Genomic DNA, 24762 nt, shown 5'->3' with positions numbered 1-24762 from the left:
CAAGAGTTTACTGTGTAGGTTTAATGCACTGTTTAATTTAACTGAGAAATGTCTGTCCGTCAAATTTATTATTTATAAACAAACTTAGCAAATAATTTACTCCAACCACACGCTATAAAAATGTGTGAATAGTTTAGAGTGTACCACCTGTATAATTATAAACAAACAGAAGTTTGTAAGTGTATAACTGAATCAATTTTTTTTCAGAAGGTCCTACCAGTAGCAGAAATTTATAGCAACGTCTACTATGCTACTTTCTTACTACAGTATATCGTACCTAGTAGTAGTTTTAAATGCAGAAATATCAGAGATAACATTTCCTGACATACTGATAGCACTTTGTGATACTTTCAGCATTATCAGAATATAAATCTTTATCACTTTTAGAAATTTTTGATATGCTGATTTAACGTTATCCATCAAGCCACTAGTCGACTGAAAACCATCAAACCTCTAGTCGAAATTAACCATGGAAATGAAATAAAATGTGCGATAAAACACAAACCGAAAAAAAAATCATTAAAATAAATCCTGTAGTTGGGGATGAATAATAAGCGGGTGCATATATGGAACACCTGTTTGGACTAAGATTCTTTTTGAGCACGCTCACAAAAGTGGAAAAAACATTTTCCAGTGCACCATGTATTATATAAATATGTTTTAACCCCATATTAGTGATGTGTTCCTAATAAAATGCCCAACATGTTTGTGACAACATGGTAAAATGTATCACTAGTTTAATGATTATAAATCATCTTAATCATGTAAACAGTTTCTTCCTCCATGCCACAGTACTCATAAAGTCTTTTTCTTTTGCATGCTGTTGCATGCAAGCCTGGTTACGGTTTTATGATCTGGAAATGGAACGGCAGTGTAAATTGCTGACCTAATGGTTAAGCCTGTGTGTTGGATTGAACGGCAAGATTTCTGTGTGAGTTGTATTTATAATAAATTTTTTCTATATTTTCCACAGGTTTTGTCTTCAGCGAGACAGAGCACAGTGCACTGGAGCAGTTTGAAGGTGGACCATGCGCTGTGATTGTACCAGTGCAGGTTATAATTAATAGATGGTTTAACCATATTTAAGAGTGGAATTTTTTTCTCATTCTGTAAAGTGTTTGTATATATGTGTAAAATAAGATCACACAGACTATCACACATTAAATCACAAAATGAATTTGGTATTCTTTAGAGCCAGGCTTCCCAATGTGTGCTGAGCACTCGCCTGGGTTGCGCGGACTGCCGATGGGGGGTTGTGTAAGGCAAAAAAATGGCGAAAGTATTAAAATAATACATAATGTAAAATAAACTACTTTTTAATGCACCAATTTTATGACCGTTCCAATTATTAAAAAAAAAATTGCTTATAATTAAGTGTTAAATATGATGCCTCATCCAGCTGAAAATGTGTCAAGATGTTTTTTTTTTTTTTTTTGTGGCCATGGGAAGTTGACCTGGGGAATAATGGTTAATGGGTGGGAAGGGAAGCTAGGCTAGAGCATGGAGGTACAACCATATCCTAAGGGGTGAAAAAATGGTTCATTCTGTATCTTAATCAATGGAAGTGTTACAGTAGGTGACTTTAGAACTTTGAGGAAAATGGTAGATTTTTTAAAGTAATATAGTTCAATAAATGCATGGCAGTGTTCAACAACCTAATGGGCATTGCTATGGCTGAATTCTGACTAACAACCTAAAAATATGAACAAAATATGTTTTTAGAGACATACAGTGGAACACTGGATTGTGAGTAACTTGGTTTACGGGCATTTTGCAGAATGAGCAAAATTTTAAAATACAATTTTAACTTAATAAATAAACGAGATCTAGATATACGAGTAGTACACATGCGCTATGTCTACCAAGCGTCACATGATTACAACTAAGCCTATGGTTTTTCTCTCTTGCGCTGTGGGATTGTGGGTAATCGCCCCCGTGCTCATGTGTAGTGACTGTTCTTTAGTGACAGCAGCCACCATGAAGCCACCATGCCTTAATTAAAACAATTAAAAAGGCTGTAGCAGTGCGGGAGATTAATCTGTTTAATAACAATGCAACATCACATTTACACAAAATCCTCAAAAGTAGGCAAAGCAAGTGTCATTAGAGGGGTTCCTTGTTAAAGACCCTAGCAGTGATTCTCCTAGTACTGTATGTGTGTTTGTGCATGTGAAAGTCGTCCTGCACAGTCCATTTTCCTCTGACATCTCCCATCAAAAAGGGACCTTCACCTGCACAACTGCATCTCACTGAATGTGATTTGTAAGAAGCTTAGAGACTGTCATGTGTTTCAAAAAAGGAGACTGACATTTTCCAAATACCCAATTCAGTCATCTGGTTTCATTTGATCAGTTTCATTGGTGAGAAGTACAAGGCTCAATAAATGTGTCATTTATTTTTGTCATAGATTATCTAATTAGATGCCAAGGCCAATACACCAATCAGCCATTAAAGTAATATTGAGATTAAGAATCAGCTGTGTGTCGAATGGAATTTACAGCACAATAAAAAAAAAAAAAAACCTTCACATACTCCAGTTAGAGGGAAAGTGTCAGAGTGCAGGGTCATCCAGGATACAGCAGCCCTGGAGCGTATAGGGTAAAGGGGACCCCAAAACCTTGGTGTTTATAATGTTAATTTCTTTAATTTTATGGCTGTAAAAATGTGTAAAAGAATTTTTGTAAAAAGGTCTCATAGTGCTACTTGGGTGAGCACGGCCCCAGTTCTTCTAAGACACAAAACTCCTTCTAAGACAAAAGGACCATTGCTAAACATCAAAATATTGTATTTCTATACTAATCAGAAATAAATATAAGTGTACAGGAAGGGAAACATTCTACAGCCCCAGCTTCATAATAGAGTAGAATAAAGTAGAATATTTAACTTTTAGCAACTGTAAGTAATAAGAAAAGCATTTTGTTCTTGAAACAGCATCTGTCTAATAAACTTTATGTGACCTTGCAACCTGCTTTTGATCTCACATCAGTTTACATGCCTGAGTGGTGAACCAGTCATATTTTCCTGTGATGTTTGCTTGCTTACTATTAGTTTGTGGAACATTATGTAATATTTTCAAAGCAATTGCTTTGTCTTTTATGATAGCATACTTAAATATGAACTTGTGCTTTACTTTTAGGCATTCCTGTTAAAGAACATCCTGTTCAACATGGAGATCGTGAACTGGAGAAATATCTCAGGTATGTACAATGGAATCGATTGTAGCAGTTTACTGAATTATTTCCAGATGTCCATCTATTTTGGTGAAATTATGTAATGTGTGGGTTTATAATCCTGGCTCTGAAAACAAGACAAAATCTACTAGTGTATTAAACCTATTAGCATTTTAAAATGTATCTTAACCCTTTAAAGAATATATGTAATATTAGAACTTGTCCTTGCGTGTCATTGCATATTGAAAAGTTTTGAAAAAACCTGAAAAAAATTTAGGAGAACAGATCAGAACAGGAAAAAAGTCCACTAACAAGAAGCTGGGATATGTGAAGAATAAAGAATTTCACTGTGCAGTAATGTATTTATGATAAATAAAGCCTGAACGTAAATCATTAAAATAGCAAACATGTTTTAAACCTGAAAAAACGGAAAAGGAGGGGAATAAAAAACAGTAGACGTTCTAATATAAATAATAAATGCACTTTTAAGCTTCTGTCTAACTGCTGTATTATATTGTTTTTTTTATTTATTTCATAAATACTTCTTTAGAAATCATGTCTTAAACTGGATTGATTTAACTGGATATCTGGCCCTAATCTAGTCCTAAATCTGGGGTTTTACAGCTTCTATGTGACCATGCCTAATATTATAAGCACTATACAAATAACTTAACATTATAACATAATTGTGTTGCTCAGCTTTACTTGGAGTTAAACTGGCACGTCTATCGAAATGATTTCTCCGTTTAGATGAGGAGCAACGCTTGGCCATGTGCTCTACTCTCTCTGAGATTCTGGTGTCAGCCTGCACTGGCAAAACCCACAACTTCTGTCTTGCCACGTGGGCTCCCTCCAAATCCACGGAAGAGAGCAGGGACATCCCCGAAGACCACACAGAACCAGAATCCAGTCAAAATATGCACACCCAACAGCAGCAGCAGCAACAGCAGCCGTCCAGTAAGAGAATAAGTCTTTTGGATGAATTTAATATTGGGTTGTGTATTACAAATATTTTTAGTCTTTTTGTACGAACTGTTTATAGAATCATCAGAAATCTGTCATGTTATTCTTTTGTCACTAAAAATCATTGTTACATTTTGTACTACTTGGCAGAAAATAAGAAAATACATGTCCTGAGAGCTGTGATTTAATTTCCAATGTTAACATGCGAAACTTCCTTTTGAAATAGGAAGCCACAGAGGATTTTAGTATCATTTACTTGAGAGTTTAGAGGAACTGTTTGCAGAATTTCCCCTCATGTATTATAAATACGTAAAAAGAATTAATACAAAATATAAAGTAAAAATAAAACAAATTACCTGCACTTTACCTTTAAAAAAAGTAAAAATAAATCCTGACAGATAAGTGTTTCCGTTTATTTATATATATATATATATATATATATATATATACAGTGGTGTGAAAAACTATTTGCCCCCTTCCTGATTTCTTACTCTTTTGCATGTTTGTCACACTTAAATGTTTCTGCTCATCAAAAACCGTTAACTATTAGTCAAAGATAACATAATTGAACACAAAATGCAGTTTTTAAATGAAGATTATGTTATTAAGAAAGAAAAAAAACTCCAAATCTACATGGCCCTGTGTGAAAAAGTAATTGCCCCCTTGTTAAAAAATAACTTAACTGTGGTTTATCACAGTTAAAAGTTCAATTTCTGTAGTCACCCCCAGGCCTGATTACTGCCACACCTGTTTCAATCAAAAAATCACTTAAATAGGAGCTACCTGACACAGAGAAGTAGACCAAAAGCACCTCAAAAGCTAGACATTATGCCAAGATCCAAAGAAATTCAGAAAAAAATGAGAACAAAAGTAATTGGAGATCTATCAGTCTGGTAAAGGTTATAAAGCCATTTCCAAAGCTTTGGGACTCCAGCGAACCACAGTGAGAGCCATTATCCACAAATGGCAAAAACATGGAACAGTGGTGAACCTTCCCAGGAGTGGCCGGCCGACCAAAATTACCCCAAGAGCGCAGAGACAACTCATCCGAGAGGCCACAAAAGACCCCAGGACAACATCTAAAGAACTGCAGGCCTCACTTGCCTCAATTAAGGTCAGTGTTCACGACTCCACCAAAAGAAAGAGACTGGGCAAAAACGGCCTGCATGGCAGATTTCCAAGGCGCAAACCACTTAAGCAAAAAGAACATTAAGGCTCGTCTCAATTTTGCTAAAAAACATCTCAATGATTGCCAAGACTTTTGGGAAAATACCTTGTGGACCGACGAGACAAAAGTTGAACTTTTTGGAAGGTGCGTGTCCCGTTACATCTGGCGTAAAAGTAACACAGCATTTCAGAAAAAAAGAACACCATACCAACAGTAAAATATGGGGGTGGTAGTGTGATGGTCTGGGGTTGTTTTGCTGCTTCAGGACCTGGAAGGCTTGCTGTGATAGATGGAACCATGAATTCTACTGTCTACCAAAAAATCCTGAAGGAGAATGTCCGGCCATCTGTTCGTCAACTCAAGCTGAAGCGATCTTGGGTGCTGCAGCAGGACAATGACCCAAAACACACCAGCAAATCCACCTCTGAATGGCTGAAGAAAAACAAAATGAAGACTTTGGAGTGGCCCAGTCAAAGTCCTGACCTGAATCCTATTGAGATGTTGTGGCATGACCTTAAAAAGGCGGTTCATGCTAGAAAACCCTCAAATAAAGCTGAATTACAACAATTCTGCAAAGATGAGTGGGCCAAAATTCCTCCAGAGCTCTGTAAAAGACTCGTTGCAAGTTATCGCAAACGCTTGATTGCAGTTATTGCTGCTAAGGGTGGCCCAACCAGTTATTAGGTTCAGGGGGCAATTACTTTTTCACACAGGGCCATGTAGGTTTGGATTTTTTTTCTCCCTAAATAATAAAAACCATCATTTAAAAACAGCATTTTGTGTTTACTTGTGTTATCTTTGACTAATAGTTAAATGTGTTTGATGATCAGAAACATTTAAGTGTGACAAACATGCAAAAGAATAAGAAATCAGGAAGGGGGCAAATAGTTTTTCACACCACTGTGTATATGTATATATATATATATATATATATATATATAATGTGTATGTATATGTGTATATGTGTGTATATATATATATATATATATATATATATATATATATATATATGTGTATATGTGTGTATATATATGTGTATATATATATATGATATATATATATATGTGTGTGTGTGTGTGCACGTGGTGCATATATAAAAAATTAATAAATAAATTGTGTGTTTCATATGCGAATAATAAACTCGTGTGTCTCATTTAAAACCAAGTAGAATAACCTTGGTCTGACACCTTTAATCTTGGTTTAAGTTCTGTGCACTTGTCTGCCAGTTCAGTGTTATCTTTATATGTTGAATGTGTTTGTGATTTTGCTGTGTTCATGTACGTAGCTGCTTTGGCTGATGAGGAGCTTGGCTTTGAGCGGTTCCACAGCATGGTACTGTAAGTGCACACTGTTAACTCTATTAAAGACATACTGTAAATGTTGTGTACTTCAATCCACCATTGAACCACATGCATAATAATCTTTTAATATAATTAACACACACTCTTTAAACAGTGTCCAACTTATTTCATAGACATTCCATACTTTTAAATGCAACCTTTAATTAATAAATAATTAGATATTGTTGTAAGTTGCTATGGTGTAACAGGAATATAGCAATTTCTGTCATTTATGTTATACAAAACCTATTAACTTTGTTGAGCAATGCTCCTTTAAAGTACAACTACATGTTTTATTGCTGACTGCTTAAAGCAGTAGTTCAAACATGGAGCAAAAATATGCTTCATTTTCAGAATTTCTGTGTTTGTTTATATTTCCTAATCAATGGTAGATTTTTCTAAAGAACATCATAACCATTAGATGTGTATGTTATTTTTATATATTTTTTATTATTCTTGTCTATTCTTTCTTTCTTTGTTTATAGCAAAAGGACACTTAAAACTATTGCTGAGCTAAAGGAGACCATACTATCACTGTATGACACGTGGAGGAATAAATTTGGTGTCTTGCTCTTCCTGTATTCAGTAATACTTACAAAGGTAGGGCTAAACTTACTCAGTTTGTAATGTCGCTGCACATCTATGCGTTATTCTTGGTTTCCAATTCAGAACTGATTCCAACTTTTAATCAAAATCCCAAATTGCAATTACTCGAGTAATTTTGCAAGAGTACTGCATCTTCAATAAAGCTTAAGTGCGGTTGGTTCAATACCGCCACCTACTGAGCCGATATGTCGAGCAGAATATTGACGGGAAACATATCTTGTGTTGTGCAGTATTTAAATATTATGTCTGTTATGTCATCATAAATATGTTAAATGAGTATTTAATACTTTAAATCCTTTAAGAAACTGGAGCTGCTTGAGACAAATCAGACGTACATAAGTAATATTGAATCTAATTATGTTCTAATCTAATTAATTTCGCCTATGGTTCACAGCTTGTGAAGTTTTACTTGACTATGATTCTGTTGTTTACATTGTCATATGTTACCAGTTTGTGTGTCTGTTATTGATGGGAAGATTATCAATTATAGTCAATGATCAGTCAATTTCCAGTCCATTTCAAGTGATTAATTTTAAACAATGCCCATTTTGGTGAACTTAATCATAAATGATTTGAATCATTTAACAATTCCTCAAACACATAATGTTGCTTTTTTTGTAGCAGAAACACGCATAAGGTCTAAGGAACATTTTAATTTATAATGCTATAAGAGCAAATGCTCACACGATTCAATTACTCATCATTATTCAATTTGATTCAATGATTAATGTATATATTAATATTTATATAAACAGGGGTTGGATAATGAAACAAGTGCCTGGTTTTAGACCACAATCAGTATGGTGTAGGGCCTCATTTTCATTTTGGGAATGACAGATACAAGTCCTGCAGACGGCCAGAGGGGTTCTGAGTCATTCTTCATGCAGTATGGTCAGGTCACTACGTGATGATGGTGGAGGAAAACTTTTCTTGACTTGCTCCTCCAAAACACCCCAAGGTGGCTTAATAATATTTAGATCTGGTGGCTGTGCAGGCCATGGGAGATGTTTAACTTCACTTTCATGTTCAGCAAAACCACTCTGTCACCAGTCCAGCTGTGTGTATTGGTGCATTATCATCCTGATACACGCCACCACCTTCAGGATACGATATTTGAACCATTAGGTGCAAATGGTCCCCCAGAATGGTTCAGTAGTCTATGGCAGTGACCTGCCCATCTAGCACAAGTATTGTGGCTGGGGAATGCCATAATATTGTAGCCTAAACCATCACTGATCCACCCCCATGCTTCACTTTGGGCATGCAACAGTCTGGGTGGTCCGCTTCTTTGGGGCTTCTCCACACCATAACTCTCCCGGGGGTGGGAAAGTCGGTGAAGGTGGACTCATCAGAGAACAATACATGTTTAACTTTGTCCATAGCCCAAGATTTTTGCTGCTGGCATCATTAAACTGACATTTGGCATTGGCACGAGTGACCAAAGGTTTGGCTATGGCACCCCAGCCATGTACATTGACTCCGTGGAGCTCCCGACTAACAGGTTTGGTAGAAACAGGAGAGTTGAGGTGCACATTTAATTCTGCAATGAGTTGGGCAGCTGTGGTTTTATGTTTTATGGATACAGTCTGGGTTAGCTCCCGGACATCTCTTTCAGACAGCTTCCTCTTGCATCCACAGTTACTCCTGTTGAATGTGGTTCGTCCTTCTTTGTTGTACAGTGACATTACCCTGGATACTGTGGCTCTTGATACATCACAAAGACTTGCTGTCTTGGTCACAGATGCGCCAGTGAGACGCACACCAACAATTTGTCCTCTTTTGAACTCTGATGTCACCCATAATGTTGTGTGCTTGCAATAACTAAGCAAAACTTTGTTCTTACTCTGCTAATTAAACCTTGACACTCTGCTAAATTCAAATTAATCGTTACATTGCCAATTTTCATATTACATTTAAATGTTTAATGATTACACAGAAAAACTCCATAGGTCCCTGGTGTTTCCCATCCCTAGTAAATACTACAGTAGTTGGCCTACAATGATGATGTACTTCTGCTTCAACAGCTGCATTGTATTTGCAACTTCAAAATGTTAACAGATGCTTATGCAAGTAATCCTAGTTGATATATGTATGTTTAATGTAGTCTGGGTGCAGTAAGGGTGACTGCTGCTGGGATTGATTTTTTTGGGCAACACAAGGAGGGCAAGAAGCAGTTGTATTGTGCAGCTAAACCGGTTATTCTTCCCTTGGTTTATTTGAACCAAATGGAATGCTTACCTTCTCCCATTACTAATGTCTGTGTTTGTATGTACTTATATGAGAGATTTCCCTTTTAATCCACAGGGTATTGAGAACATAAAGAATGAGATAGAGGATACTTCAGAGCCACTTATTGACCCTGTATATGGCCATGGCAGGTATGATGATTTCCACAAAAATTTGCAGCATAAAGTGAAAAATTAGGTTTCGAGTGACTGTATAAAAAATGCAGAAAAAGCAATGGTTTACTACCTACATCCGGCTTCTAAATCACTAATACAGTGTTACTAGGGTTAGATATTAGATAACAGTTTTTAGACTTTACAGATTTTTCGTTGGGAAAGATGAATCATAGACTAGGACAAAATGCCTCAATGATAAGAGAGGTCAAGGCAAATGGGCATAGCTGGCTTAGTGAAAAGGCTATAGCAATTCAAATAGCTATTCTTTACAACTGTGGTGAGCAGTAAAGCATCAAGAAAGGACAGCATTTTAATATTCAGGAGGAGTAAGAAGCAGAATACCTCATGGGCTTCCTTTTTGTCAGCCAAGAACATGTATCTAATGCTTCAGTGCAGTGCAGAGACTCAACAAAACTGGAACCCTGTTGTCTACATTTTGATTAGTATTATTATTAACATTTAATTGAATTCTGTTAGTGGTTAGCACTGTCACCTTGCACCGCCAGGGTCCGGGTTCGATTTCTGGCCAGGCTCGATTCCCTTCTCTGTGTGCATGGAGTTTGCATGTTCTCCCTGTGCTTGGTGGGTTTCTTCCGGATATGCAGGTTAGGCTAATTGGCGTTCCCACATTGCCCTTGTGTGTGTGTGTGTGTGTGCGCCCTGTCCAGGGTGTACCCTGCCTCTTGCCCTAAGCCTCCTGGGATAGGCTCCAGGTCCCTGTGACCCTGAATACAGGATTAAGCGGTATAGTGAGTGAGTGAGTGAATTCTGTTAATAAGCTAAGTGGTCAAATGCACAACAGGAAGATTGTCGATGGCTACCAAAAGCAACTGATGCATATAAAACCTGAGAGACATTCAGACAAATATTAGGAGTGCTTTAATATAATTTTTGTATTGTTGTACAATCATTCCGCCCCCAAATCAGTTCAAAAAAACAATGGAAAGCCCAATTTATGATGATCCTCATTCTTCATTCATACTGCAGTGCAGAGACATAAATTTTCTCTCTGCTACTAATCAGAGAGTAACCAATATTAAATAGAATTTTTTTTTTTTTACCTTTTTTTTAAGGTGCCTGCTAGGAATAAAGCATTGATCCTCTTTTCTTTGTCTCCTTTTCTATAGTCAAAGCCTGATTAACCTGCTGGTGACAGGACATGCAGTGTCAAACGTTTGGGATGGGGATAGGGAATGCTCTGGAATGAGTAAGATATCTTTTTCTTTTTCAAATCCGTTTCATTGCTAATGTTTTAGCAATTTTCCACTAGGTGGTAGTGTTGCATTGGAATTATGTAAGATTTAGTCTCGAGCGCTTTTAATCACTTAATTTCTTCCTGCATTTTTAGACTTGTTTTCTTTCTTTGCTTACAGAGCTTCATGGGATCCATGATCAGACTACTGTTGGCTTTCTTACACTAATGGAATCACTGCGATACTGCAAGGTATGCACACACAAACGTGCTTGATTTGAGTGTATGGTGTAGTGAGTGTTTTGTATCTTAGTGCCTGGCTCATAAGGTCTAATGTGCTGACATTTTAATGTACAACATCTATATTCAGCCCATAGTTGGAACCAATAAAGAAATTATGAAATGCTGGACACGTGTACGATTTAAAAAAAAAGTTTTGCAGGCATGATGGAAAGCAAAAATGCAAAATAATTTGATTATTAGAACTATTTGCAGGTTACAATCCATAGTCACATTTTCAAGAGGAGTTAAAAAGGCATATCAGGCTTTAAGTGTTTTTTTTTTTTTTTTTTTTTTTATAATTTATTTTGGCGGGAACTTATGAACATATTAGAAACATGTTTAAGATTTATTTTGTAGCATTTCTCACAGCTCCACAGGCCCTGGTTCAATCTTGAGATTGTATACTGTCTGTTGGGAGGTTAATAAGTTCCCCATGTCCCCATGAGGGATTCCGCTGACATCCCAAAATGAAAAAAAAAATTAAATATATATGAATGTGTGTGCATGGTGGCCTGCAATAAATTGGTGCCACATTCAGGGAGTATTCTTGCCTTACGCCCAATGTTCTCAGGGTAGATTCTGGATCCAGCACAGCCCTTTGGAGAATAGTGCAATTACTAAGTATGCATAATTTAAATTGAGACTTTAGTCTATTGAAAATCAGTTAATAATGTAAACATTAACTCATTTTGATTATAAATGTACCTTTAAAACAAGTCAATGGCTTTCACTAGTGTTGAGCAAAAAAAGTACAAAAATCCAACGCTAAAAGGGAGATTTAATCTTCTGTGATCTGAGTATAGCTTATGATTTTTTACGGTGTTAACCTGAACCGAACTGAACCTAAAATACCATCAGTCTTGGTGACCTTTAAACTACTACCATTTAACATGTACTTTGTAAAAGTATCTTCATTCAACATGTTGACAGTTTGTAGTGGTTGCACCTTTTCCCTGCTTCTTGAGCACTCTGCTGTAGTCGTGAAACATTGAAACCTCCGCCAAATGCAGTAACTCCCATCCACAGCAAAGTAATGCACTTCCGTGACCACACTGGATGTACGAGACTCGCACACACCAATCTGTCAGTGCTTTTAACAAACATTTATAGAAATATCTTCAAAATATTGGTAAAAACAATGAAACAATTCAACTGGACAGAGGGCAGAAATGACTGAATTTAACAAATTGTTTCACACAGTATTCAAATTACTAGTTTTATACCAAATCATGGGAAAATAAATAAATAAAAAATGTATAACTTTTTTTATGGTATTTTTCTAGCACAGTAGACTCTCTGCTATAAAACTCTTTTATAGTGTTGGCTTTTAGATGTTAGAAATGACTCTCTTGAGAATAAGAGTGGTTAGCAAGGTGATCAAATTGCAGTTAGAAGCATGAAAAGTCAACATGTATAACATTTCATTGATGGAAAAGCTTTTGGAAAGGGATTGGCAGAAACTCCATAAAGTATAATAAACATTCCTTGTGTCCATCTGTCAAGCAAAGTTGCTTCATTGAAGAAAAAGGATATCGGAATCACTTACAAGTAAAGTCCAGTGTTTAAAAATATGTTGGCTCGGCAGATTGGTGCTTCTGGTTGGAAAGTTAGAGTTCCAGTACCACCATGTTGCCGCCATGACTCTTGGGCCCTTAAGCAAGGCCCTTAACCATCGGCTGCTCAAAAATGAAATTGCCTGCATCTGTAATACATTTCTTGGAAAAGCTCTACCAGTGTTCATTCCAGTAGACACTCAGAAATAAACTGTAATTTTCATTGTCACTGGTATTATGACAATAATAGTGTTATCTTGAATAACTTAAGTGCAGGAATACAAAATTAAATGACTGCTGCAGAAATGTTTGCTTCGCATTACTGCTTTTTAATATCGTCACGGTTTTGGAACATACAGTATGAGACAAACTGCTTTTAAACTTCCTGCAGGAAGAATAAACCTATATTAATCTGTCCATTCATCTTCGAAGTTTTAACCCAACAACTAGAATATTACTAGCAGTCCACAATATTGTGAAAGTTTGTGGGCACCAAGTTCTCATCAAGTTAGGAACATAGTTTTATAGGATGTCCTGTGCTCTTGCATTACCATTTTCCTTGGTTGGAGCTACATTGCCTGAACCTGTCCCCAGAGCAAGGTCCATGAAGATATGGTTTGAACTCAAGAACTCATGTGGCCTGCAAAGCCCACCTGACCCTAACTTGAACACCGACTGCACCACAGACCACTAGGGCCTGACTTGATTAATGTTCTTGTGGCTTAATAAATAAATCCCCACAGCCAGGCTCTAAAATCTAATACAAGATTTGAGAACACTATAGTAGAGGACTAAATATGCAATAGGAGATTCAAAATGCACATATGGGTGGGATGGCCATATACTGTAATTTGAGACACACAATCAGAGCTTAAGACCTCAGATTTACTACAACAGCCAAATAAAATACGCACATACAAAAAAAAAAGACGTCCCTTTTAATAAACTATATAATAATCTGCAGTAGATGCACACAGACACTCTCAACACCTTTTAGAGCAGCATCTGTGTTTTTTAACATGTCCTACTCAAATCCCTCATGGAAAACATTTAGTAGGGTTCAAATTCAGCGCAGTGTATTGTTTTAACCTGAGAAGAGAAGTACAAAGCTGAAAGCAAAGCGGTAATTAAGGAGTTGGTTTATTTGTAATGGCACCTAACTGAGCAGTGCTTCAGGATACACTCTCGCTGTGTTTGGAGTAGAAGTCGGCAGGAATGTGTCGCCTCATATTTAGAAGCATCTGAGCCTATCGTTAAAATATTCATTAGCCCGTGATGCAGTGTTTCTGAAGAATACACATAACCTAACCTGGGGTAACAGTCTACCTGAGGATTGATGAAGGAAGTCCATCAGCAGCGTAATGTTTGAACACACGGCTGGATTCCAGCCTGAGAAATTCAGAAAACCTACCATAAACATAATTATTCAGCAGAGCATACATGTCTCATATATCATCTCTCAAACTGCTGACTCCATTGAAGAAGAAGAAAAAAGCTAGGATTAGATTTATGTAGACAAAAACTGTTTGTGTGTAAAATAGTGCATTTGAACATTTAACTGTTGCAGAGACAATACTTCAATTAATTAACATTACATTCGCAAAAAATCTAAATGTTTCATGCAGTTTATTTAAATATGAAATGTAATATTTCTTCTGTGTGCCAATGCTCGGTTCTTCTACTTTCAATTCTATGTCAGAATTTACACACTGCCTATAATCAATTAAATAATCAAATTTATGGGCACCCTGTATAAAATTAAACGAATTTATTGTATATAACAGACGTTCTACAACACTTAGTCCTGATTGGATGATAGGCATTCTGTGAATATTGATTGAAAACAGAACCGGGATATATATGCATCACCACATTATAGTTCTAACAATAGTTAATTACACTAACTTGCAGTTGCCAGCATGGGTGAAAGTAAGTCGGTATGGTCTGTGATACTTGAAAGAGGGGAGAACAGATTCCAAACCAGTCACAGTTTGGAACAAGAAAACATAATAGCGTTATGTCATCTTAAATAACACTTTGTCTCCTTGGTAATTGCTTCTAAGCCGCTTAGTACCTTAGACCTGTCTGCGTTGTTTTGTTCGTGGCTAACATGAGCTACAATGCTAACTAGTGTCTTAACACAACACCGAATCCCAAATCCCTCTCCAACCCCTCATCAAGGTAGCTTTACGTTTTACGCTATTTGGAATTTAACCCCAGAAACCCAGAGGTTAACTGATGTTCTTAAGTGGGGAAAAATTTTTCTTTAGCTGCATCATAGCTCTGCTGATATTCGATACAACAGCACTCCCTTTCTTGTGAAATTGCTTACATATTATAATTAAAAGTTTCTGCCAAACAATAGGCGAAGCTATCTTTTAATAAAAAAATGTGTGTTTAAATAAAGGTATTTTTTCTTTCAAACGTGTGCTAAAATGATTAGGAATACTTGGTAAATAAATGAAAACCTTTTTGTTTGTTTTTTTGCTTTTATGGCACAACCATGGTTACTGAAGCTCTACAATAACTTTTAATGTTTACTCATGTGTAATTAACTGTATGTACGTTTGGTCTGGATTACCTGTAGCATGCGTGTGACAGGATATTTGTTTAGTGTGCACACATACTGTATGGTTGTTCTGCAACCGGATTTAATTAATTTTGTGTGAAGTAGATCTGCACATTATAAACAAAAGCCAGTTATTATGACTCATTGATATCACCAGATGCTGGGTATGTTTCCTGTTGTTGCTCGATCAGACCGCTAATGCAGTCATTTCCTACATTTTAGGGCTTGTTGGGAACTGTAGCTTAGACGAGTTTAGTATGAGTGCCTAGGCCAATTATGAACTTTCCGCTGGGGGAAGGGGAAATAATTTAGTTTAGTAGTGTGTGTTGTGATGTTTTTTTCTATTTTGTTAAATCTACGTAGCATCCTTAGATCTTCAGACGCTCAATAAGTTTAAAAGTTTTTTACAAGGTTCTTTTTCTACATATTAAACGCGTAAAGTTCTGTGTCGCTCAGCATAGTGTGTGTGTGTTAATGGCTTAAAATGACAAATGCACCATTTGGATCAAAGTGGCTGCTAAATGCATAATTATACCTGCATAAACTGGACATTTTTCCGTTTAAAGCTGTTTTCGTATGTGTTTTAAAGCGTCATTTTATGTATCTGCAAACATCTGTATATCATTGGGTTTGGGTTTAGACTGTTTTTATTATTATTATTATTATTCAAACTTTTTTCATTCAACCCTCTTACTACGCTCTTCAAACTCCTGGATGAATAAAAAAATATTAGGAATGCCAGCATTGTCAGGAAAATGTGTGATTTCTGATATTGATTGTTTTCCCATTATGTCACTAAGATTTATTGAAGTCTAGTGCACACATTAAAAAAAAAGAAGCTTTTTTGGCAGTCATATAATTCCCCTTTTTTTTTCTCCCCTCGGCTTTTTCTTTCAGGTGGGATCATTTCTTAAATCTCCAAAGTTCCCTATATGGATCCTTGGTAGTGAGACCCATCTCTCTGTTTTTTTCACCAAGGTGAGTTTCTGGAAACTTCCACTTGAACTCTCATGTCATTTAATATTTTTAATAGTCTTTTAAAAGTTCAGAAAAATAGATGATTATCACCCGCTTACTGGAGTAGTGCACATACAAACATGAGATGTAATAAAAGACAACATACTCATGCATTAACCATTCTGTAATTCTTTTTTATTACTTGTTTGTTTTTATATCATGTTCTCTCTTTCTAAGTCAGATGTCCTCTCTCTCTTTTATTCCTTTTACACAATAAAACCTCAAAAACACAAGAATGTGCTCTCTAATTGATTTAATGCTGTAGACATTTTTTAAGAGAGAAAAAAGGGGAAAAGATAAGGGTGGGATTATGGACCAAATAAGATCGAGAAAGCTTTTGGACTTATAAGGCATCCAGTGTGGTGTGTTCTGGCTGCCGGCCTCGCAGCGTGCCGTAGGGTTTGGCACACCTAGCGCACACAGTGAACAGATTTATTAAGTGTGTGCAATGAAGAAAGCCAGAGTGTGTGAAATTTAGTAATACCCGTGCGTTAGGTGAAAAGGGCCTGTTGACGGATGTGGGAGCAGGTCTCTTGTATAGCAATGTCCGTCTTGTTTACTGTAACAGTGCCATGTCTCACTAATCCTTATCACTTCAGCGTCAAAGTTTAGTTTTTGTAACAGAACCGACGCACAATTATTGGTGTGCAAACTTTTTAATTGGTTTTTAATGGAGTTCAGCTCTAAGACATGTCCATGTCCAATCTTTTGAGAGATTTGTGCCATGAGCATCTCGTGTAGGATGTACAGGATCCATCTAAATGAATAAACTGGAGGGAATGTGAGAACGGAGTGAGCCATTATACGAGCTGCTTCTCACACATACTTGGGTTGGAACTAAATGGAAAATTCCACACTTAACACATTGAATATGTTTATATTTGTGGTGTATGTTTATGAATTCTGGTGCAAATTTGTTGGTTGGTGCTGATTTTTTTTACTTCCATGATAAGTTAGTGGTTGTGTGTCTGGCTCAACTGTTGCAAAGCTTTTTTTTTTTTTTAAACAGATTTTTTAGTGAAGTCCAGTCTTTTAATAAGAAGACATCCAGTGTAAATGTTGTAGACAGCAATTAAAATCATCCATAAGCACAGTTCTAAAATAGCATTGGTTTAGGGTTGCATATTTATATTTCTTTAAAATAAATATTAGATATATCCAGAATGTTTTTAAATTTTCCAATTGAGATAGAGCTTGGATTCTGCATTCTGGCTGCCTGATATTTTTCCTGTTGCACTCCTTTTCCAAACACACTGTTTTAGTGTTTGTTGGATTTAAATTACCTATGTCCGATTGTCCCTTTAAGAAAGTACTTTTCGTAGCCAATCTGCGTTTGTTTTGACACCCTAAATATTTCAATTTACAGTACTATGCAAAAATATTGAGCCAGCCCTCATACCTTCATGTTTTGCTTCGAAAGAACCAGAACTTTTTGTATTTTTAATGTAGTCTTGAGGAATAACTCTCCATGCTTCCTGAAGGACTTTTTTGAATCTCGTTTTTTGGCAGGTCTTTTGCTCTCGTTTTTATTCCAGCCCCTGTACCTGGCCAGTTTCAGAGTAATGTTTTTGTTTGTAACCTGTAACACACAGTAAAACATTTGATCCCATTTCATTAATTTCAATTAATCTTTAATTTAATAAAAAAAATTAAATGAGGGGTTCTGCACAGTGCTATATGAATTTAAACAAATACCAAGTACTGAAAAAGCAATGAGCAGTTTATTAGGTTTTATTTGCTCTTAAAAATAGCACCCAGAAAATAGCAGAGCTATGTTGTTTCTTTTTATTTCAGTTCAGTTTTAAGCCTTTTAAAAATAGATGTTGTCATAAGATGTAGATAGATTTAGCTTCCCTAATGATCGAACCAGAGGTGAGGGAGGCAAGGAAAACCTCAGACAACATGCAGAAGATACCTTTAGGCTTAAAAGGAAACGGTCACTCATACCAGATAGTTGTAAATCTTTCCTCTTCTACAGTAATAATTAGGATGTTTAGTGTGAGCTGACTGTGAATAAGAGTCATCATCGGTTGAGCACACAACAGACTTTTTGAGTTATGTGCTTTTTATTTAAAGGTTAACTGTTTTTTTTTTTTTTTGCTTCTCTCACCATCCTTATTATGGTTTCTGCAGCATGGTTGAACGCAAGAAACCAGCATTAATCTCAATGTCTAGTACTCAGAGCCTTTTACTGTCAGTGCATTAACTTCTTCCGGTGTGTGTGTGTGTGTGAGAGAGGAGTAACAGTTTGTCTCCTGCTCAGCAAAAAGACTTTTTAGATGATGGCTTAAAAAATTAATGAGTAAAGCTTCTCTATCATGTGTTTATGTTCAGCTTCTAACAAACACTAAAGTACCAGCAAAATCAATATGAAGAATTATGTTTTTCCTGTTTTTTTATGTATGCGGATCTTGCATCAGGTCTTGCAAGTAAACTTGTGTTCACACAAGCAAGGGCAGAAAATTGCTGAATAGTGTATGCACAGAAGGGACTACAGTTTCCCTGCGTGGTGCACCCACCAGAAACAAACCTCAAGCACCTTGTCCCTAGGTAGTTTACATCTTTTTGTAATGTGGGTGTTGCTATAAGTATCCCAACAGGACTTTGGTTTACGTTTTTATTTCTTTTGTACACACTAGTGAAAGAGCATCAGATCACTTTAATGGACTGGCATTAAACTCGTATGGCCCATTAAATTAACAACATTATCTTTTCATCATTGGCCTACAAACTGCGATGACTGATGTATTCTGTCCTCCCAGTCTATCAAAGTCCATGAAACTTTTCAGCACTTCTTGTGAGAGTATCGGTTCACCTTATAAAATGATGCCCTAAGTGTTGATGGGGAGAAATCTGAACTTGAGCACACTAAGCTAAAACTCCCCTTGTGCAAGCTATGTTAGGGTTTGTGCATTAGGAAGGCTGAGCTGTTTTCCCCCAGTGCCTTGTAACTTCATGGCCATCTGGCCTATTTTATCCCCAGAGACACTTTCAGGGTCACTTGGCTGATCTTAGCGAGACACGGAAATGCTCTCAGTCTTGCCCCAAACAGAGCCGTTAGCCCTCGCTCTCATCCCCCACCCTCCCAATTAGGCTAATTAGTTTAAACACTACTTACATCCAGATGTGAACATTAAAGGATCTCTCTTGCCTTTTGGCCTTGGATACTAACTATATAACTAAAACACAACTTTTTACTTATTTATTTTAACTGCATATTTATGATTGCTAACTAGCTAAGCAGTGTTCACATTATACTAAAATAGGGGTAAGGATATGATCCTTAAGATTTGAAACATGGAATGATTGTTGGCGCTAGACAGGATTAAATATTTCACAAACTTCCAATCTGATTGGATTTTTATGCACAGCCGTCTCTACAGTCTATACATACATGTACAGGATGGCTACAGGAACACAAATAATCTTTATATCAGTGAGCAGCATCATAGATTACACAATCTTGAGGCAGATGAGCTACAACAGCAGATGACCAAATTAGGTTCAAGTCCAATCAGTCAAAAACTGGTATTTGAGGCTACAACTTAAACAGACTTACAGTTTTCAAACCGTTTTAGTTTAGGCACCTTTTGGTCAAGGTAATAAAGTGTCATTGAGCCGAACTGTTAATGCTTTATCTAGTGGTCTATGTATGAATTTGTATTACCATGAAACATTACAGTAATTGAATACAAATAATTTACTGAAAGTGGATATTATTTGCTGGACATAATTGACATAAAGTAAAGCAGACACACATACCATCAGCGTTAACTGCTGCAAAAGTATGTAGTGCGTATTAAATGTGTAGTCCTCACAGCTGGAGATTAAATGGGGTTTCAGTAATTGTTATATTTGGTGAATTATATTTTCGCTCCTATTTCCTGATATTCTGGGTTAAGGTGTAGCTCTGAGATCGCTGTTAATGGCCTTTCTTGTGTTGAGTGCCTCGCCAGGTTCAGAGAGCTGCCTCCTAATGCTCTTTGTACACTAATGCTGATGGATGTTTGGTTTCACTGCTCATGGGGTTGTAGTGCCAAAGGTGTGTGTGTGAGTGGGTGAGAGAGGTGCCTTTTAATGGCCATGCAGGGTTTTATTCCTGTCTCCCTGTGGACAGGAGCTCATGTTTCTGATTTTATGCCTTAGCTTTTAGCCTCTAATAGGGTTTGTGTTCCATTCTTATCTGATTTACGAACACAAAAGCAACGCACAATACACACCTGACCTCTCGGAAGGATCCCACGAGGGCCACAGGGAGGCAAAAACACACACACACACACGCACGCACGCACGCACAAACACACACACGCACGCACGCACGCACAAACACACACACACAAAAACGTGGAATGATCTGCGCTGAAAAATGATGAAACCATTCCCATTGGGTACACACACAAATCACAGTTTGCAGTGAAATTGGTATTTTTAACACACCAGCAAGGTTATAAATAGCCGTGTATAATGAAGAGTAATGTGATCGGTGTGTCTTGAAGCTCAAACCAGAGGTCGCCTGTTTATACCAAACTCCAGATCTGACCTCACACACACACACACACACACACACACACACACACATAAATTGACACTGTGATGTAGAGAATGTTGTTCTCTCATGTTTCTCTCGTGCTGGCTCTCGTTGTTCTCTCATATTTGCTCTGCCACAGTTGGCATCCATTTCTCCCCTCCTGAGGTTTTATGCTATCTCGTTTCGGAAGAGCGCTCCCGTCCCTCTATTCCCTTTCATTTCTTTTCCTTCTACCTTACATGGTAGTTTTTCATGGTTTGAATTCAATCTTTCTGCTTAATTTCATTTCTTTGTCTTTCACATCCACTCACTTCCTATCTTATAGTCACTTTATAGCACACTTTTACAACAATGGTGTACACTGTACATACACTGCCTAGCAAAAAAAATGCTCTTAGATATGTGGTCGTCAGTTTATATGTGGAAATGCTTGCTTATGCTCTTAGAACCACTCTCAGAATTTGGGTCCTAAAATATGCCCATGCCAAGAAAGAACAAAAATCCCTTGATGTGATATCCTGGTCAGTCATTATAATCAGATCATAAGACTTTCTTTTATTCCCACATAACATTGCTGAGTCTAGACCTGACCAAATAAAACAACACCAGATCATAACACTGCTCCAGAGACTTGTACAGTGGCCACTATGCATGGTGGCTTCATCGCTTCATATGCTTCCCTTCTTACCCTGACCTGCCCATCGCTCTGTAATTGGGTCAGTCTGCATTCATCGGGCCACAAGGCCTTTCTCCTTTGCTTTAAAGTCCAGTCATTATACTCCCTAGCAAATAGAATCTTTTTTTTCTCGCCTGATTAGTCTCACTAAAAACTAGTTTCCTTATGGCCGCACACCTGTCCAGTCCCAATCCCGTGAGATTTCTCCTGTCAGCACATAGTGTTAAAGTCATCTCCATTTGGATTTTTTTGGACCACGTTTTACAGTCGACAGTTCAGCACTCCTAGGGTTTTATTGTGTATTGGAGGGATTTTAACATAAATCCAATCATTTAAAAAATCTACTTGTTTCCATATTTTTCGGAGTATATTGCCACAAATGGAGATTAAGAAAGTTAAATCAGTATCTGAGGTTTTGATACAGTACATCGGAAAAAGCAAGACAGATTTTTGCTCATCTAAAGCTCATCTTTTTTTGTGTGTGTGTATTACAAAGAGCAGTTAAAAACAGGTTCACTTTGGGATGGAAGCTGTGCGAGTTTGCCCAAACACAGATGTGATGAAATAATACTTAACTATAGATATTAATATTTCTATACAGTACTAATGGCATACTTTGCCTAGATTTTTGCTTTCCTCTAATGAATACAGATTACTGAGGGGTTGCTTATATGACACACACATTGCATGATGAAGAAGAATATTCAGTCTTTATCTTATTTAAAATGTACGAAACATTAGATCAGCTATTTTTAGTCTGGGTTTATGTTATCATTAAAATAATAAAATTAAGTTATCTCAGAAAAATGTAGATCCTATCTTGTTCTGGACAGTTCTGTTCTTTCTGACAGGCCCAGAATTTATGTGCATGCCTACAATCAGCTGTAGTGTCTGTGGCGTATTTAACAGGAGGAACAGCAAAGGAGACAAACTGGTGGTGAAATGGTGTGATATATGATGGGTCTTGATCGTGCTGATTTGGCCTTGAGAGCTCCTGTGGCGCATCTGGCCACACGCTTGCACATCTTGCAACCTCTTGTACGTTGTGTGAGAATTTTGCGCTGTAAATTATCACAGCTCTCATTTCAGTTACCATGACCATCATAATCAGTCAGCACCTGCTTACAAATCTACAGAGAAGAGATGTCGAGATCAGGAACGCATCCAAAACTGAAAGGATGACTTAGGAACCATAAAATTATCACAGTTCTCGGTGTGTGTGTGTGTGTGGCATTTTTCAGGTTCTTCATCACACATGCACTAGGGCCCCTGAAGGCACTGCACTGACTGACATTTCATTAATCATATCTCTGCTTGTAGCTGATCAGATACACATAAGTGGGCTTTTGCTCAAATTCTTTTATACATGGAGTGGAGTCTCTTAGTAGTAATTTGATATTTATTGACACAAAAAAACGTGCATTTATCTCGGACCCATGGGTCTATTGACACGTAAAAGCCGGATATTGCCTCTTAAGAGCAAATAATAGCCTCTACAGCAGCTTCTCAAAAGCACCTTTGTGTATGATTGGATAATGCTAATAAAAGTATGTAATAAAAAGCCAGATATAGCGAATAAAGAATGTGACATGTGATGGAGAAAGAGATAATGTTAACAAGTAAGTCTAGCTGTAGAGGTAAGTAGGTGAAGTAAGCAAAAGGGCAAGGCTTTTTCATGTTGTCAACCATGTTGTATCAGGTTTTAAAGCGTTCCCTTGCTAATGGTGCTTAAGTTTCCTGCTACAGGTTGGCTTGCTAAAAGCTCCTTTTAGAGCTAAAAGGGTTACTGGGGAGTAAGATCTCACTGATTATTTTGATGCCTAACGAAACAGTGCCACTGCTTTTTACACAGTAAAAGTGGGTTCTTAGAATAGCCATGAATTGATTTCTGTGGTGGCCTGGGAAAAAACAGCAGATGTGGCTAACTACTGGCAAAAATATTTGTAGATTTAAAAAAAAAAAAAAAAAATTTTTTACATATGAATAACTTTAATGTTGGACGTTGATCAAGTTGTCATGCGTGACCGACATTAACATAATCTAGTCAGTTTGTAATCAGATTTCAGCTATTCAAATGTCTGTAATACTTCTGTGCTGCATCCAGAGTGGAGTATTTAAATAAAACTTTCTCCCTTTTTACTTTTAGAGGCTAACCGACTTGCAGGAATGTTACCCGTTGAGTTTCATGAAAAGAGACTCATATTTCCTTTAATCTAAGTTTAATCCACCAATCAACCCACTTTGCATGTCTTTGGTCTGTGGGAAGTGACAATGTTAACCAGTTTGCCAGCAAGCTGCCCTTGCACCATTCGTAGTTCAATACAGTATATTGTGGTAGAAGTGCTTACCCTATCGAATCTATTAAAACTATCAAAGATATGTATCGATCGATTGGCTGGTGACTGAAAATCAACCTCACATATAGCTGGTTCCACAAAGAAGTGCCAGCAAGTTAGAATCCCGCTGCAGCCATCCAAAGCCAGGAGCCCAGAAAGTAGATTAGATGTGCTTTCAAGGAGGAGGGGGGCATATTTGCACCCTCGCAGACAACAACACTAACCATTTCACACAGATAGTGCTTTCTTCCCACCCTCTAACAATGTTTGGGCAGTTCGTAAAGATACTGGCATCACGTGTTTCGGAGTCAAAATAATCAGTGAGATCTTACTCCCCAGTAACCCTTTTAGCTCTAAAAGCCTAAATTAGACTTGATTTGTAAATAAATAGGTTTTACTGTATCTAGTACTGTACTGTATCTGGAACACTGTGGGGTTTTTTTTTTGAGCGAGAGAGGTTTGTTTCGGTGAGTAAAAGTTCTGTAACTTTGTGCAGTTATAAGGAAAATGTAATTTCTTTATAAAAAGCCATTTAATTGTGTTTAATTGCATGTTTTATTGGAGTTTTATTGGATTTTTTTATTATAAAATTGTAATCAGTGCATCTCTTCTACTGATGATTGCCTTTTCACCTAGTACAAGATGTTTCCACTTAACTAGTGTGTGTGTGTGTATATATATATATATATATATATATTTTTTTTTTTATTTTTTTTTTTATGACCGATTTGTAGTAAAATAGACCCGTTATTACATGGAGTGAGAATTTATTTTTATTTTTTTCATTTTTCTTGTAACTGGTTAGTTAATACTTTTGTTCAGGAAAAAATTGTCCTGCTGACCTGTTTATAATTAATTAAATCATTGAATTCAGGTCTTCCAATCACTTCCATAGTTACAGGTGTATAAAATCAAACACCTTGACATGCAGACCACTCCTAAAACATTTGTGAAAGAATG

At 36.9% G+C, this 24762-nt stretch overlaps 1 protein-coding gene across 3 annotated transcripts in view; it reads left to right on the top strand.

The window, feature by feature from the left end:
- Positions 1-24762, top strand: part of mindy3 (MINDY lysine 48 deubiquitinase 3) — a 62007-nt gene that overhangs the window by 1503 nt on the left and 35742 nt on the right. For 2 of the 3 annotated variants that reach the window (XM_053488272.1, XM_053488274.1), the window contains exons 3-11: positions 974-1053; positions 3137-3197; positions 3921-4127; positions 6587-6638; positions 7127-7241; positions 9552-9625; positions 10777-10856; positions 11023-11093; positions 16143-16223. In XM_053488272.1, coding sequence (XP_053344247.1) covers positions 974-1053; positions 3137-3197; positions 3921-4127; positions 6587-6638; positions 7127-7241; positions 9552-9625; positions 10777-10856; positions 11023-11093; positions 16143-16223 — 821 coding nt within the window. The remainder of the gene's footprint in view (positions 1-973; positions 1054-3136; positions 3198-3920; positions 4128-6586; positions 6639-7126; positions 7242-9551; positions 9626-10776; positions 10857-11022; positions 11094-16142; positions 16224-24762) is intronic. The other variant, XM_053488275.1, reaches the window with a different exon arrangement.

Source organism: Clarias gariepinus, chromosome 26, assembly GCF_024256425.1.
Source record: "Clarias gariepinus isolate MV-2021 ecotype Netherlands chromosome 26, CGAR_prim_01v2, whole genome shotgun sequence".
Taxonomy (NCBI): domain Eukaryota; kingdom Metazoa; phylum Chordata; class Actinopteri; order Siluriformes; family Clariidae; genus Clarias; species Clarias gariepinus.
This window is presented reverse-complemented; position numbering and strand designations above follow the sequence as displayed.